This window comes from Labrus mixtus, chromosome 6 (genome assembly GCF_963584025.1).
Source record: "Labrus mixtus chromosome 6, fLabMix1.1, whole genome shotgun sequence".
NCBI lineage: Eukaryota > Metazoa > Chordata > Actinopteri > Labriformes > Labridae > Labrus > Labrus mixtus.
The window spans coordinates 6,690,338-6,705,170 of NC_083617.1; the positions used below are offsets into that span (position 1 = coordinate 6,690,338).

At 41.9% G+C, this 14,833-nt stretch overlaps 1 protein-coding gene across 1 annotated transcript; it reads right to left on the reverse strand.

The window, feature by feature from the left end:
* Positions 1–953: 953 nt before the first annotated feature.
* On the reverse strand, positions 954–14,833 carry rrp12 (ribosomal RNA processing 12 homolog). The gene is made up of 34 exons (XM_061039703.1): positions 14,637–14,833; positions 13,116–13,339; positions 12,853–12,936; positions 12,663–12,739; positions 12,446–12,551; positions 12,240–12,356; positions 11,469–11,607; positions 11,217–11,344; positions 11,027–11,125; positions 10,853–10,944; positions 10,641–10,752; positions 10,350–10,450; positions 9,358–9,472; positions 9,129–9,271; positions 8,910–9,031; positions 8,566–8,630; positions 8,277–8,439; positions 8,001–8,155; positions 7,809–7,876; positions 7,611–7,704; positions 7,158–7,316; positions 6,963–7,043; positions 6,780–6,885; positions 5,771–5,878; positions 5,516–5,673; positions 5,328–5,419; positions 3,636–3,791; positions 3,380–3,552; positions 3,156–3,266; positions 2,872–2,918; positions 2,704–2,782; positions 2,516–2,583; positions 2,336–2,418; positions 954–2,143 (listed from the first exon to the last, which is right to left on the reverse strand). The coding sequence occupies exons 1-34, from the start codon at positions 14,773–14,775 to the stop codon at positions 2,044–2,046; spliced, it is 3,864 nt and encodes a 1,287-aa protein (XP_060895686.1). The 5' UTR covers positions 14,776–14,833; the 3' UTR covers positions 954–2,043.

Below are 14,833 nucleotides of genomic sequence, written 5' to 3' on the forward strand. Positions count from 1 at the left end.
TATGTGCTGTCTGCTGATGATTTCTGTTAATGTTATTAGGAGAGTCAAATGACGGTATTATAGTTCATGGTTTTGCACAGTCATAATGACAACTCACTTATGAACATATTGGGGTCAGTGCAGCAGAACCGTCGTGATATATACTCAGAAGTTAATTGGATGTTGCAGTTTTGTAACATTCGGTGATATGTGTTGTGTCTCTTAAGTCATAGTTCTTAAATTAAGCTAATTAAAACCTCTGCTGCTGATAGGACACTGATAATCTGTCATTTAGATTTATAGAGGCAGTCTGCACAGTTAACACTAAACTCAAATCTTTTTCAGCAGCTTTTAGGTTTATTAAAAGTACACTTCACTGCTCTGATATCAATCTTTCCCCCATTTGTTTCCCATTTAAACAAAATGTTCAGAAGTCCTGCGGTGAACCTCTGGTGTCTTTGTAAAGCATTCAAACCATAGACTGTATATAAAGATGGACAACATGCCTCAACCGCCTCAAGTTGTACAAAGATGAAGCCAGAATTCCTGCGTGATGAGCGCTGACATATTGTGCATGTGGAGCGTAGGCAGTAGCATCACGCTGCTTCTGCTAGTGAAAGCAAACACTGAACAATGAAACATTAAAGATCTCTCAGGGCGGCACAGGGGAACAGATTATCATGTTTATTTAATCATGTAATGTTTATATGACGTCTGCTGCTGACCTCATAGCCAGGTGACCCTTGTGAAAGAGATTTTTCTCTCTTTGGTTTAATTACCTGCTTAAATAAAATGAAACGTATTGTGAGTTTGAATCAGACACTCAGAGTTATGGAGGTTCAATCACTCATGTATCAGTTTGTTATGTTTCTCCTCTGCTTATCACACCGTTACACTAGTTTTTTTGAGTATCAACCAACTAAAAACTTCTCTGAAAATTTTTTTTTTAAAAATGAACATGATAACGACAGAACGAGGTCGGAGAAAAATGCATTTGACATGAGTTTGATTTCAGTGTTTGACCCATGTCTCATTTCTTAACATTGAGGAGGCGGGATTAAAGACCTGTACTGCAGCCAGTCAGTAGGGGGAGCTCTAAATCATTTTTGCTTCACTTGAGGCCACTCTTTACATTTCATCACCAAAAAATTATTTTACTTAATTTTACAGATTTTTGTGAGCAGGGAAAAAATGAACTGGCTCTGTTTAAAACGTATGTTAAGTAAGTACCAGATGAGGTGGTCTGGCCTCTTCCTGAAGTTACTTTATGTAATTTAAAACTTGTTACAGATGATGATGTCTGGTCTGAGAACGCTCTGAGTCAGTCCGGGATTTTAACCATCCTTCTGAGAAAACGTCGACTGGCACACTGAGCTCACACACACACACACACACACACACCAGAGTCCGATTAGGAGGTCAGTCTGCCACTACATGACTCATTTAGCTGCAATCCATCTGTGGGAATGAATCACATGTGGGTAATGGTATGTTAACTCATCCTGCACAACAACAACCTACAGCTTCTCTCTTTGTCTTTAAGGAGTTGCATTCACTGAAACTTGGGAAAAAAGAGATATTTTGAAAAATCTAATGGAGTCTTACATTTTTAGACCAAAAGCAGCTTTTACATTCTGTTTTAAATCATCTTGGATGCATTCATGAACACTTTCATTCCCTGTTTATATGAAGGAAGTCTACAGCGCCCTCCGGTGGCCAAACAACACAATAACAAAAGCAGATAATACTCTCTCGAAACTATCATGTTATCGACCTACAGATTGCAATGTTCACACATAAATACATTTTTCATGAAAGGCAGAGAGACATCCAACACACACTGTCCCTCTCGACTGTCATGAAAGATGTAGGACATCAATCTAAGCACCTCTAAAGCTTAGAAAGGTGGAGCAGTTTAAAAACAAACTGGCTTCACCTTCAATGACAGTCACTCTGAAACACACACAGACATACACACCCGTATGCAAGGTGTACATCTGCATCTTTGTATGTTTATACGCACACAACACATTTAAAGTCCATGGCACAGTACGAGGATGATTTTCAAGCTTTCCTCTTTTTATGCATTTTCTTTCCAGACAGCGCCCCCTTCTGGGCTCCCCTCACCATGCCCTTGAACTGGCCCTGCATTTTGGCACGCTTCCTGCAAACACACAAAGAACGCAACATGTTATATTGATATTGTTCGGACTTTTTTAGCTTCTTTTAAATCAATTGGATTTATTTTCTTTTAATAGGGACGATGCAATTTAACACAGTTTCAATACAAAACATGAAACTGATGTGCTGCACAGAGTTTATTATCATACGCTGAATGACTAAATGTTGCTCGTACCTGCGATTGAGCTGCTCCTTCTTCAGGGGGATGTAAGCGTAAGGATCAAGCTTCCCTGTTTTCTTCACATCTCCTTTTCCTTTCTGAGATGAAAGAGGAGAAGAAAAAAAAACTTGGTCAGGAGAACGTTTCACCACCAGTAACCTCCTGCAGTGTGTCTCTGTGTCCTCACAGACTCACCTTTGACTTGTAGTCAGACCCGAAGTCGGGCCTTCCTCCCAGCGGCCTGTGGATACCTGAGCCTCCAGCTGAGAAGAAAAACAAACTGATGGTTAACTTCAAAGCTCCAACACATCCTTCCTAAAACTCCCAAGCTGTAATCTCAGGCTGAATCACTTTCTGATTTTCTGTGGGTGTACGCGTCCTACCTTTATACTTCAGCTGTGGTTCAATATCCATGTCCTCATCCAAGTTGCCATCTCGGAAACGCCTTTTTTGTGTCTTTTTCTAATAATTAAAAAAGTTATTTTTAATTAAACAAGCAAAGAAATGTGTCAACGAAAAGAACAATCTGAGCCTCATATTAAAGTACTCACAATCTTGACTCCAGCCTCTTCTAGTATGTCTTTAATATCGCCATCATCTGCTGGACAAGTCAACAGGTTAATGTCACGGCCTGCTCGCACAGAAAACAAAGTACTGAACCAATGGCCACGCAGGGTCTTCTTTTAGGGCGTCCTGATGAAGACCCTACATGGTCAGCGTGTGTTTCTGATTTTTTAAGAGGTATGTCCTGATTGGTTAAAGGCATATGTGTCTGAAGATAGAGCAGTGGCTTCCCTCCCTTGACAATGTGGACTCAATGAATGAGTCCTCTTACCTTTATCTTTGACATCCTCCTCGTCCTCCTCTCTGATGATCAGCCGTCCGTCTGACGTCACCTTGAAGCCGTGCTCTACCTTGGCGCTCCTCTTCCTCGCTGGGTTTGTGGCTAAAAACAACAGAAACCACGTTAAACAAAAATCTAAATGTTTCCTATTATTTTTATTTTTATAAAAGTTTGTTTCTGAATATAAATAAATCAGTAAAACGTCTATCTCTTACCTAGCACTCTCTGGGAAACTTTAGGATCCAGGAAGTTAAGTGGGTCATCCTCCTCCCCCTCTTTGAGCCAGGCCCGTCCTTTCTGCTGTTTGCCTCCTTTCTTCTGAGCCTTCCCCGGCTTCCCTTCATCCTCTGACATATCGCTGTCCAACTCTGCGAGGATCTCCTCAATACTAAAGAGAAAAGAGGACATGAGGTCTTTCCGAGCAGCGTATGAGATCAAAGGCAGGACTTCATGCGGGGAACTGACATCTACCTTTTGCTCTTCGCTTTAGGTGCCTCCTCTTCGCTCTCCGAGTCCTCCTGCTGCTCTGAGGCCTGTTTCCGTCTCATGGTGCGCGCCTCGGCCTTGCGGATGTTTGCAAGAACCTTGTGGTGTTCTGCGGGCAGCATACTCTTCACCAGCTCAAAACTGGAAACACAGGAGAGTATGAGACACACATGGTACCTGCCTTCTGTTTTTTTTTTACTGCATTGCTGTGTTCTTTTCTTACTGGTTTATTTATGCTCTTATCTTAACTCCTCTTATGTTTTAACTTGGTAATTTTTTATCTTACTTACTTTGTCTATTTATGTTTTATATTTATATTTACTTTTTATTAATATTATAGTTTTTTTTTATCCTATTTCTTTTACTGCTCTTACCTTCTTATTGCTGTTATCTTTTGATTTGCTTTCAGCTCTTTTAGTTTCTTACATCTTTTTAAATCTTTGGTCCTCTTGGTCTCAGCTCTTGTTGTTGGGTTCTTGTGTTGCCTGGGTTCTTATAATGGTTCTTGTGATGGTCGGGTTATATATGTCTGTTGGGTATCGTGCACTTTGGGTTCTTTTCTGTTGAATTGTATTTAATTATTTTTAGTATTTTGCATTTGTTATGTTCTTCTGTGTTTGGTTTAGTTTGCGTTGTTCTTGTTTTTGCTGTTTGTCAAAGCACTTTGTAAACCTGTGTTTTTAAAAAGGTGCTATATAAATTTAATAATTAATAATAATTAAAAGTTATTATTAGTAGTATTATTCTTTCTTTGCACAAAAAAACCCAAAACAAGCTCCTCTTATGTGTGAACGTGGAGGAAATAAACGCAAACTCTGACATGTCGCTATATTCGGATAAGGGCAGAATTTTAAAAAAATCTGAAGAGCAAACTAAGTGAGGTGAATGCAGGCCATACCTAAAAAAAAAGTATGAATATAGTTCAAACAAAACGAGAAGTCAGCTGTGTTCAAATGATGAAATGATGCCATCTTTAAACGAAGCCTTCTTTAGTTCATGTCAGTCAATGATTTCCAGGCTAACGTTGGGTTTGATAGCATCTTTAAATAATTCTCCCAGACAATGATCTAATCATCCCTGCTTACAGCTGGTTTGGTGAAATGGCTGCAAACTAACAATAACAACAACAACCAGGCTCCATAAGAGTCCAAAACATTTAAAAACACAAGTTCATGACTTGATGCAGAGCAATATTACTTCATATATCGCCTGCTGTGAACACACGAGAAGCAGACTTATCATTTCATCTTATATCTACCCAGCTGCAGCGTTTAGAGACATTTAAGATAACTATATAGAAACATACAATCTACTCTCTGATGGTCTTGTAGGTTTTTTGTGGCTCACAAAGAGTCCTTTTCAGTCAGTTTCACAGGCTGCTAGAACTCTTCAGAGGAGCTTCTAGCACCACCATCTCTCCCTCAGAGCCAAAAGCTAGGTCCAATACTTCCATGATGCTGCTTATAGTATCTTAGAAGATATTAGCATTGGGGCAGGTGTCTTATATACAGAGTTTCTAGTCCTGAATGCATCGGCTGCTGGTTCAGTTCCCGGCCTCGACCCTGTGACGCATGTCTACAAGACTCTTTTCTTCAAACAGCTCCTGCTTCTCTTCAGTTTTCTTATCAACAAGGCACAAACAATAACCTTTGTTAAAAAGAAGGAATTGGCACATACCCAAACTTTTTGATGAACTTGGTGAAGATATTCTTGAGTTTGGTTCTGAAGTGTCTCCTCACGTCGTCTTTGATGCTCCCAACACCTTCCATCTGAACACAACACAGAGTTAATCCTGTACAAAAAAAAAATCAGGGCCACAAGCGCCTCTCGCCGTGGACTTTGACTATCTTTGTTCCTCTGCCTACCATGACAGTGGCGTGTGATGCCAGCGTCTTGGGGTCCATGATGAAGAGGAGGACCTTGATGAAGCCTAAGGCGGCCTTGACGATCTCTCTGGTTCGAGAGGAGAGCAGCAGACACACGTTGTGCAGCAGCTGCTCCGTGGTGCTCAACTCAATGGCCTCTGAGTAAGAAAAAAAAAAGAGACTCGTGTGAGTCATGTGTGCAAACACAAGCATTCAGAACAGTGACAGTATGAAGCTGGAAGTCAGGAGACCTACCTTTGTATTCAAACACCAGACGAGTTAGAGCCAACACTGTGCAGGTGATCATGGTGACGGAGCCTGTGAGTCCTGCATACACCAGTATCAAAAACTGCTCCATGGCATCTGGGTCAGACAGAGGGTTCAGTTAGCATTTTCACAACCGCTTGAATGATGTTTTCCTCATTTGCCCAATGATTTGATAGTATCTCATATTTGCTGCAAGACTGCCATTACCATAAAACTTTCTTAGAAAACCCAACAAAAACAGGGACACATTTTGAAATTGTGTTGGTTTGGTTCCCCCGTAAACAAAGCAGGACAATTTATTTCTTTAAAAATGTCGTGCTGTACATTTCTCAGTACTGTCTCCAATGAAAAATATTGTCCAGCTGTCTGCTGACAGTCAAACATAACTAGCTGTCTAGCTGTGAAAAAAGGTCTGTTTTTGGCTGGATGCTATTGAGTATGAGTGTTTAGTCCACTGAATAATTAAACGTCATCACCCTCACTAGTCTGCACCAGTTGGTGATACGACTTATTTATATTTTGGCCCTTAGATCCAGTCAGATGTTACACTCAAACTGTGACACATCCTCTCACCACTAGCCAAGGCTGTAGCCAAAGAGCGGCTGTAGCTCCAGTTAATGTGCCCGCTCTACTACCTGCATGTAAACAAGCTAAAAGACCGGAGAGCGTCTCGTAGGAGCAGCGCAGTTTTGGCGGTGTTTGATCTAAAAAAAAAACTGAGATAAAAATGTATGTAGGGTAGGCAAACCAAGTTACATTGTTTACCTGCAGATAATTTAAAAATAAACTGTGCTCTATTTTGACTGTTTTCTGAGATTTTTCTTATCTTGGGTTAAAATGAATTTAAATGTCCATATATGAGGAAATAAGACCCTACGAGTCAACAAGTCTGACTCCTAACCAGCTAAAATCTCCTAACAGTAGTTTTAAACCAAGAAGTAAGTAGTATCTTCAACTGTGACTGTAACTTCTCAATTACTTAAATTCCCTTTTTTACCCTTTTTGTTTCCACAGAAGCGGACAAATGCGTTTCCTATTTCCACCAGCAGGGTGTAAGCGTTCTTACGAGCTCCCACAGACACCTCCTTTGTGCATATGATCACCTGAAACAGAAAACAATGTCATGAAAATGATACGTATCTCTGTGTTTGAATGTTAACCGACTCGTCTGTGTTTGTACCTCTGGCAGCAGAGCAGTGATAAAGTCTTTGTGCTCCTCGTTGAGCCTTTTCACGATGTGGATCAGACACTTCAGTCTGGGCTGAGAAGACACAATATAAACAGAGAGATACAATCAGACCGAGCAGTAAAACGAGGTACACGACCCCATCAAGTGTCTGGTTCATTGGAATTCGTCTCCATGCTGCAGTCTCACCCGTTTGGCAGGTGAAGAGGCGTTCTTCAGAGTCTCCAGCAGGACCACTTTCAGAGTTTCCAGATTGTTAACGACAAACGACCTGCACTGTTCTCTCTCTCCTCCGCACATCTCCTCCAGCACGCGGTACGCCTTCTTCTGCATGCCTGGTTCTTTGGTCTTAAAACAAACAGAAACAAGAAGAAACAGATGAACACCAATAGCTCTGGAATAAAAAAAACTGGGTATGATGTCAGGCACACTGTGTCTGCTTGTGTACAATTTGAAATAAAAAGGCTAAAATCTGAATTTCTGTGTTGGGCCTGCAACATTGTCTCAGAGAAAAATATGATACTAACACATGCTGATGCAGGAGGTAAGAAAATAAAGTGTGGAACAAATAATCTACATGTCTTTCTTCATAGCCATGGCAAACAATTCTGCGTCTAATAACGCCCTGCTGTGAACACTTACCTCCAAATAAGGCCTGATCAGCTCAAATGTTTTCGTCATGGTGACCTCATCTACGAAGGGAGCCATGGCAACCACAAGGTCCATCATCGCCAGCCTGAGGAGTAGAGAAAGAGCCACATCAAACAAAGACAGAGTTAGTATTTTTTTTTTTTTTTTTTTGATTTGATATTAATGATTATATGGAGTTTTATGTCCTACCGCGTGGACTCATTTGCCTCCGTGCTGCTCAGTCTGTCCGTGGCTTTTTGCAGGAATGTGCAGATCATCTGATTGTGATGACAGGTGAGACATCAGCACAAAAATCACGGCAAAGACAGACCGCCTCTCAGATAATGATTAGTTCTACATGAAAGAACTGAGATAAAGTGCTGCAGCAGAAACTGAACTGACCTCTGTTTCTGTGACTGTTAAGTACACCTTGATGGTGTCGAGGACCGCCATCCTGTTGGTGGCGGGCTCGCCTGCTGCAGGCGGCTGGCTGTACACGTTGAAAAAGATGGGCAGGAAGTTCTTCGAGAAGCGGCCCACCTCTGCCTTTTCTTCTTCTGCAGAAATCAAACAGACAGCATAAGAAGTGTTGGAATCGCTTGATAAGAGGGTAAGAAGATGTGGAAGCTTTTTTTTTTTTTTTTTAAATATTCTCTTTCCCGATGAGTAACTTCCTACCCATGGAGCAGCCCTTGTTGATGACTGTGCGTACGGCCTGACACACTGTGAGCTTCAGGTCCGGCCTTTCATTAATAGCCGTACCGAGTACCCGGGCGATGCTTTTAAAGGATGTCAGCAGGTCTACAGGAGACGTACAGAAGCCAGGGAGCATGGTCCAGATCTGAAAGGAAACACAAAAATGTATTAATTTCAACTTTTTATCCTGAATACATTAAAGCCCTTTTATCTCAAATATGCATAAAACTCCTGAAAATGATCTGAAGGAGTGAGGTGACTGTAGAGCTACCTGTAGCTGTAACGTCTGATAGACTTTGGCCTCAAGTTTCTGTCCAGCCTGCTCCAATTCGTCAGCTGCAACACAAAAAAAAAAAGACAGAAACACATTAAAATAACATCCAGTGGGGCGCCAAGTGGGGAGGTGGTGTCTTCCGAGCGGGCGGCCCGGGTTCGAATCCGGCCTGTGGCACCTTTCCCACGTCATTCCCCACTTTCTCTCCCTGATTTCTGACTCTATCCTCGGTCCTCCCTCTCCATTAAAAGGCACAAAAAGCCCAAAACTAAATCTTAAAATAATAGAAAATAACATCCAGCAGGCAAATCTTGTGAAGTAGTATACCACACTCTGTTTACCTCTCTGCTTGAGTGTAGTAGCCAGAGGGAGGAAATAGGAAGAGAAGAAACCGAGGTGCGTGTTCTTCACGTGATCACGAATCACCGGGATCAGCCAGCTGCGAGGGAACTCCAAGTCATCCCTGGTGGAAAAAGCAACAGAAACATAGTTAGTTAAACTTCTATAATGACAAGCAGACGGCTCCACAGAGTTTGTTTGTCTGTGTCATTAACACTTACTCGTAGCCGGTGATGTTGAGAGGAACAGCGCCTAGCACCACCTCTGGCCCCATGGTCTCCACAGCGCCCCCTACAGCCAGGTCCAGCTCTCCACTGAAGGGGAACTGAGGGGTGGACCGCAGGTCTGCCAGAGACTGCAGGGACTGTGACGGGACAAAGGAACAAAGAATAAGAGAAACGGCTCCAGCTTTCTTCACTCATGGTGATGTGCTAATCTCTCTGACTTTACCTTTATCATGATGGGGTGAGCCTGTTTCCCTGCTGCTCGGTAAAAGCCGCCCAGTATCTGCAGCACAAAAGGCCAAGAGGCATGGAAGCGATAGGACAATCCTTCCTCTACGATGCTGGAACAAACACACACATGGACATAATCAGCTTTACGAGCATTTATATGAAGGCTCTTAAAACATGAGGTTCCTTTTCTTTCATTATTATGAAATCAAACAGAAGTGGTTAAACAGCGAAACTTTACACGCTGTAATTTAGAAAACAGATTTGAGAGCAAAGCTATCAACGCTGATATTCCATTTTTTATTTGAGAGTAAAACATTCAAGATAAAAAAAGGAATAAACACATTACTCACACTTAAAAATATTTTCATTGTTGACATAGATGATGCAAATGTATTGATCTAAATAAGAATCACCAATAGTGACATGTCTTAGACTAAGACTAAGCAAAACTTCTAAATTTGCTAACAACACTTTTGGAGCCAAACATCTGGATTAGCAATCACGCAATTTTTTTAGTGGTTTGCATGAATACATTTTTAATTTATTACAGTGTCAAAAACCATTTTCAGAGATGCGTTTCCAAAACGGCACGATAGCAACCTGTCTTGTGAACTCACAATGAACTAAGCAGTTGCAGAGCACCACAAATAGAGGAACAGTAGGAGCTCCACAAACACACACACATCCACACACACACACACACACACACACACACACACACAGTAATGTTCTTTAACGCTAGGAATCACTTCCGTCCCCCCATTACCCCTCTGTGACATTCACAGAGAAGGCAACACATTACAGGGGTGTAAATCTCCCACCTTGAACAGGCAGAACACGCCTTGTGGTTCTGCTCTCATTTTGTTTTCATGCGTAGAGTTTTGATTTCATTGTGAGTGTGTCTGACTTAATAATAAAGACCTTTAAGGGACTTCATGTATGAAGAAAAAAAAGGAAAAGGACTGAGACTTGTTGGTGTCCACTTACCGAAACATTTTGCAGACGTAGGAAGGGTTTCCTGTAGATACTGAAGCTGTGATTGTTCCCATTTCCCCCATGTGAGGGGCAACACATTCAGCCAACAAAGTCTGAAACAGAAATAAATCACAAATCAGAACCCTACAAACACCGTGAAAAAGAAATAAAAACATAAACTCTTCAGTGAAGCATTTCTGAGCAGGTTTTGCCGTCTTGTTCCTGCATCTTAAAAGATTTGATTACAATCGAGACAAACTTTTAGCCTGACTCACTCGAGTGTAAACTCCATGAAGACTTTACCTTCAGTGTGCAAGCGGCTGCAGAAACCACCTGCGTGTGAGGCGACAGCAGGCAGGACATGGCAGAAGAGAAGAGGCGAGGGAGGTGACCCAAACTCAAAGAACTCTGCAGACTAAACAAAGACAGAACAAAAATGAGGGAATATGGCAAAAAAAACAACAACATGCAATTACAAGTTTATAAGAAAGGATATATCGTGCTGTTTGCGTTACCTTGCCAAGTGAACGTGTGCTTTCTCCATGACGGTGAGCCAGGCCAGCAGAGGCTGCAGGTCGTTCTCACTGGGCAGGTAGTCGTACAGAGCCTGAGGAGGAGAAATGCCCTTTAGGCTTTCACGCTGCATTTGTATAATCTGGCTCAGTTTGCTTTGTTCTGTATTTGCTCACCGTGATGATCTGTGCGTTGAGTTCTGGGGAGAGGGTTGAGGCGTTTGGCTTCCCACTGAACAGTCGGTGAAAGGCCTGCATGGCGCTCGCCGTCACCAGCTAGACAGGAACACAGAAACCGTGTTAAGAGTATTTTTAAAGTGTCCAAGTGGATAAACACATCGCAGATAAACAAGTTCTGTGTTCTCACCACGTGGCTGAGCGTCATCACTCGCAGCAGCGTCTCACAGCACGACTTGACCGCTCCCAAAGGAAACGACCCCATCAGCTCCTTCAGGAGACCCAGCACGTGCAGGGTGGTGGTGTCCTCTTTGCTGCCTGAGGAGGAAAGTGGGGAACATTTATACGAATAGCTTTACAGTAGAGATTCACAAAATCCATCATCTTTATCACAGAATGAAAGAAAGAAATACAGTTTCTGTGAAGGTGTATTCATTCCTACCTCCCGCCTGCTCCATTTCCTTGATGCAGAACTTGGCCGTTGTCATGGCAGCAGGGTGATGGGTCGGAGCGTTATCTTTGAACAGGAAGTCACTTCCTCTGAGAATGGCACAAACACCCTGCTGTGCTGCTCGACGGACCTGAAAAGAAAAAGAGCGGGCAAAATATGTAACTATAGCACAATGTTAGCCAAACAGTCAATGTTGAAATCATTCTGTCGTATTCAAATGTTTGGGGGTCACAGCTGGTTTTTTCTATTACTGGTTTTTATTTTGCAGTTCTTTTCAGTTTTTTCAGCACGTCTGCACTTAACGCTCTCTTTTGCATGTTTTTTTTCATATACAGCACGTTTCCATTGTTGCATTGTCTTTAAACTTTTGCGTGTGTTTTTTCAATTTGCATCATTTCTGAATTTGCAGCAGCTTTATCTTAATGTAAATCAGTTCAGCTGTTGCAGTTGAGTTGCTCTTGCCACCGTAAAAAGTGATCAAGGATATGCAGGACAAGCCTTCCTTTTCTGTGCACTCATTATTGTTTAGTGTCCATCGAGCAACTTTACAATGTGATCTGTCTTTTCTTACTCTCCAAATGGACTGACTGCATGCGTACAATGCCAGCTGAAATCACACTTGGTCAATAATGCTTAGACAACAGACAGAAACCAGAACGCTCCAGACACCATAAAAAAAAAAAGCATGTGGCTCGCCTACAGGTTTATGCATTCATATCAGATATCTGTATAAGACTTTAGTATCTGCTCCCTGAGACAGACCTTAGGTTTGCTGTGCACAGTGAAGCTGAGAAGGCCGTGGTAAGCCTGAAGAGTAGTCGGGTACGTCCACACTGACGCATCCTGCTTCCTTAATAAAGTAGCCAGACATGACAGGACCTGTACGTGTGACAAAGTGAGGAAACAAATAAAAGTCAGGTGTGCGGTTGCCATCGATGAATATGAAGAGACAAATAAAACCTACTCACCCATCTGAGAGCGGAGGCCGTCTCAGACGTCGCCTGTCCAGACATGACGTCCACCAGAGCCTTTGTGGTGTCGGAAAACTTAGACATGAGCACTGGAGCAGGAACACTAAGGAACAGAATAAACCACCAGGTGAGAAACAAAACAGGCTCGACTTTTTTTTTTTTTTTTTTAAGGGTTTTAATGAAAAAAAAGAAAAAAAAGGCTTCGAGGTCGAACCGTTTCATGACGAGGTTGAGGAGGTACGCCACAGCGGCCTGCGACTCTGCTGAATCCACAACTTCCAGGGTGGTCATCTACAAAAATGGCAAACATGCATCATTTGAAAGACACCTAGGATAACTTTTAAACTCGTCTTTATGACGCGTCAAATGTCTTTATGATCATATGTGAAAAAGGCTTCACTCACCAAAGCTGCAAAGTACTCTGTTTCTGTCTCCTTCCCTCCTTGGCTGCGGATCACCTCAGTAACAGCTGCTAACACCGCACAGATCTAAGAGGCACACCATGTAAGGAAGATGCTGAATATACAGTTATACATTTGTTATTAAGCGTTAGGTTTTCTTGAATTATATCAAGTGCAACCCTGATAATTTGAACCTTTGCTCCTGTACATCAGGGTTTTTGTTTTTTTTTGGTTGTAGAGAATGAACGATCGGTGTCGGTGCCTACCTCTTTGTGAGCAGCTGAATTGGACTCCCAGTAGCGCTGCACCTTTCTGAACGTCAGGTTGGAGCAGTCCGACAGGCCGCTGAGGAAGGTGCCGGAGGTCCTGTCTGAAAACGCCTCATCTGGCTCCTCTTCCATGCGGGCATCTTTACGGCTACTGAGCTCCAGCGGGCCCTTCTGCAGCTCATCGTGCAGCTTCAGAGCATCGACTGTTAGGTCACTCTTATCTATAGGGGGGAGGGGAGATGTGAGAGTTTTGTTAAGAATGCTTATAACAGCAATGATAACATGATGTAATGTATCCATATACCTACATACATTTATTTAGTAAACACATATAATCAAGGTCATACAGCTGCTCCTATTAAACCACATGATCTTAAAGAGTGCTATGCATCAGCATTATTCCCATTCATTATCCCTGTAACAGTAATGAAATAGGCTATGAATGACTGAACTCAGCCTTAGTCTTTTAAAGTTTTCACGATAATATCTGTCTCTCCATACTGTAATCTGTTCTGCACATGTTTAAATTTACAAATCATCCCTGCACTCATGTTCACTTCATTTGTCTGTCTACTTGCCGTTATATTGTATAGTTTCTGCTTATAACATGTCTACACTCATGCACTTTAACTTGTGTCAATACTGTCCATTTACAACTCTGTTTTTGCACATTTACATTCAATCTTCCATATTTTAGACTAGTAATGCTTAGTTAAATCCTGGTTGTATATATTCACATTCTTAGTTTTGATATTTTAGTACTTATTTACTTTGTATTTAATATTATATTGTGTTTAGATTTGCTAACATTGTGTTTTTTGCTCATATTGTGTGTTTGGATAACCTGCTGCTGTAACGCCACAATTTCCCAGTTTGGGATCAATAAAGTAATTCTATTCTATTCTATTATTTTCTATTATATTTAGATGTAACATGACATCCTTCATCCATCAGACATATTTCGATCTGTTTATTGTTTATGTTTGCATTGGTATGTGCTTCTCTGTTTACATGTCGACTGAGTTTGTTTCTATTATTTTAATGTATAAATTCTTCTGAGCAGGCAGCTGATTGTATGCAGCACTTTGAGTCCAAGACACGTTTCCTCAAGGGGACGATTACAAGTGTATCGTATCGTACAGGGACTGCACAACTAAAAGTGTCTCTCTGGTCAGATACATTACAAAATGCTTTCTGATGAATGCTTTCCATGTCAGGATATGAGAAATATCTGACAGCTGTCTTGATTTAATGACATATAACTTTATAGAGTCAAGCAGCCACTAGTCAAAGTTAGTTGTTGTCATTTCAAATAAAGACTTAACATGAGTGATAAGTTATCTTATGTGTCCAAAGGGGACAGAAATCACGATATAAAGTTGTCTTTTCTGCTGACACCTTCAGTGACATTGCTGACAACATTAAACAGATGCAGCACATGAACTAAGCTCTGGTTAAATGGCTGACTGGAGCTAATGCTAACAGTAGCCAGAGACCCACGTGTGATGGGAAACTCACCGGAGGGTCTGCTGAAGTATCGGCTTTTAGCAGCCTGTCGGAAACGACTCGTCTGCGGGTTGGAGTCGCTGCTGTGTCCTTTCTTCCACCGTTTCAGTTTCGACCCGGTCCCGGAGCGAAGTTTCCCAGATTTGACCATTTTCAGGGGCTGAAAATAATCACGCTGCTCCACCACAACAGTCCGCTGCGGCTCCAGA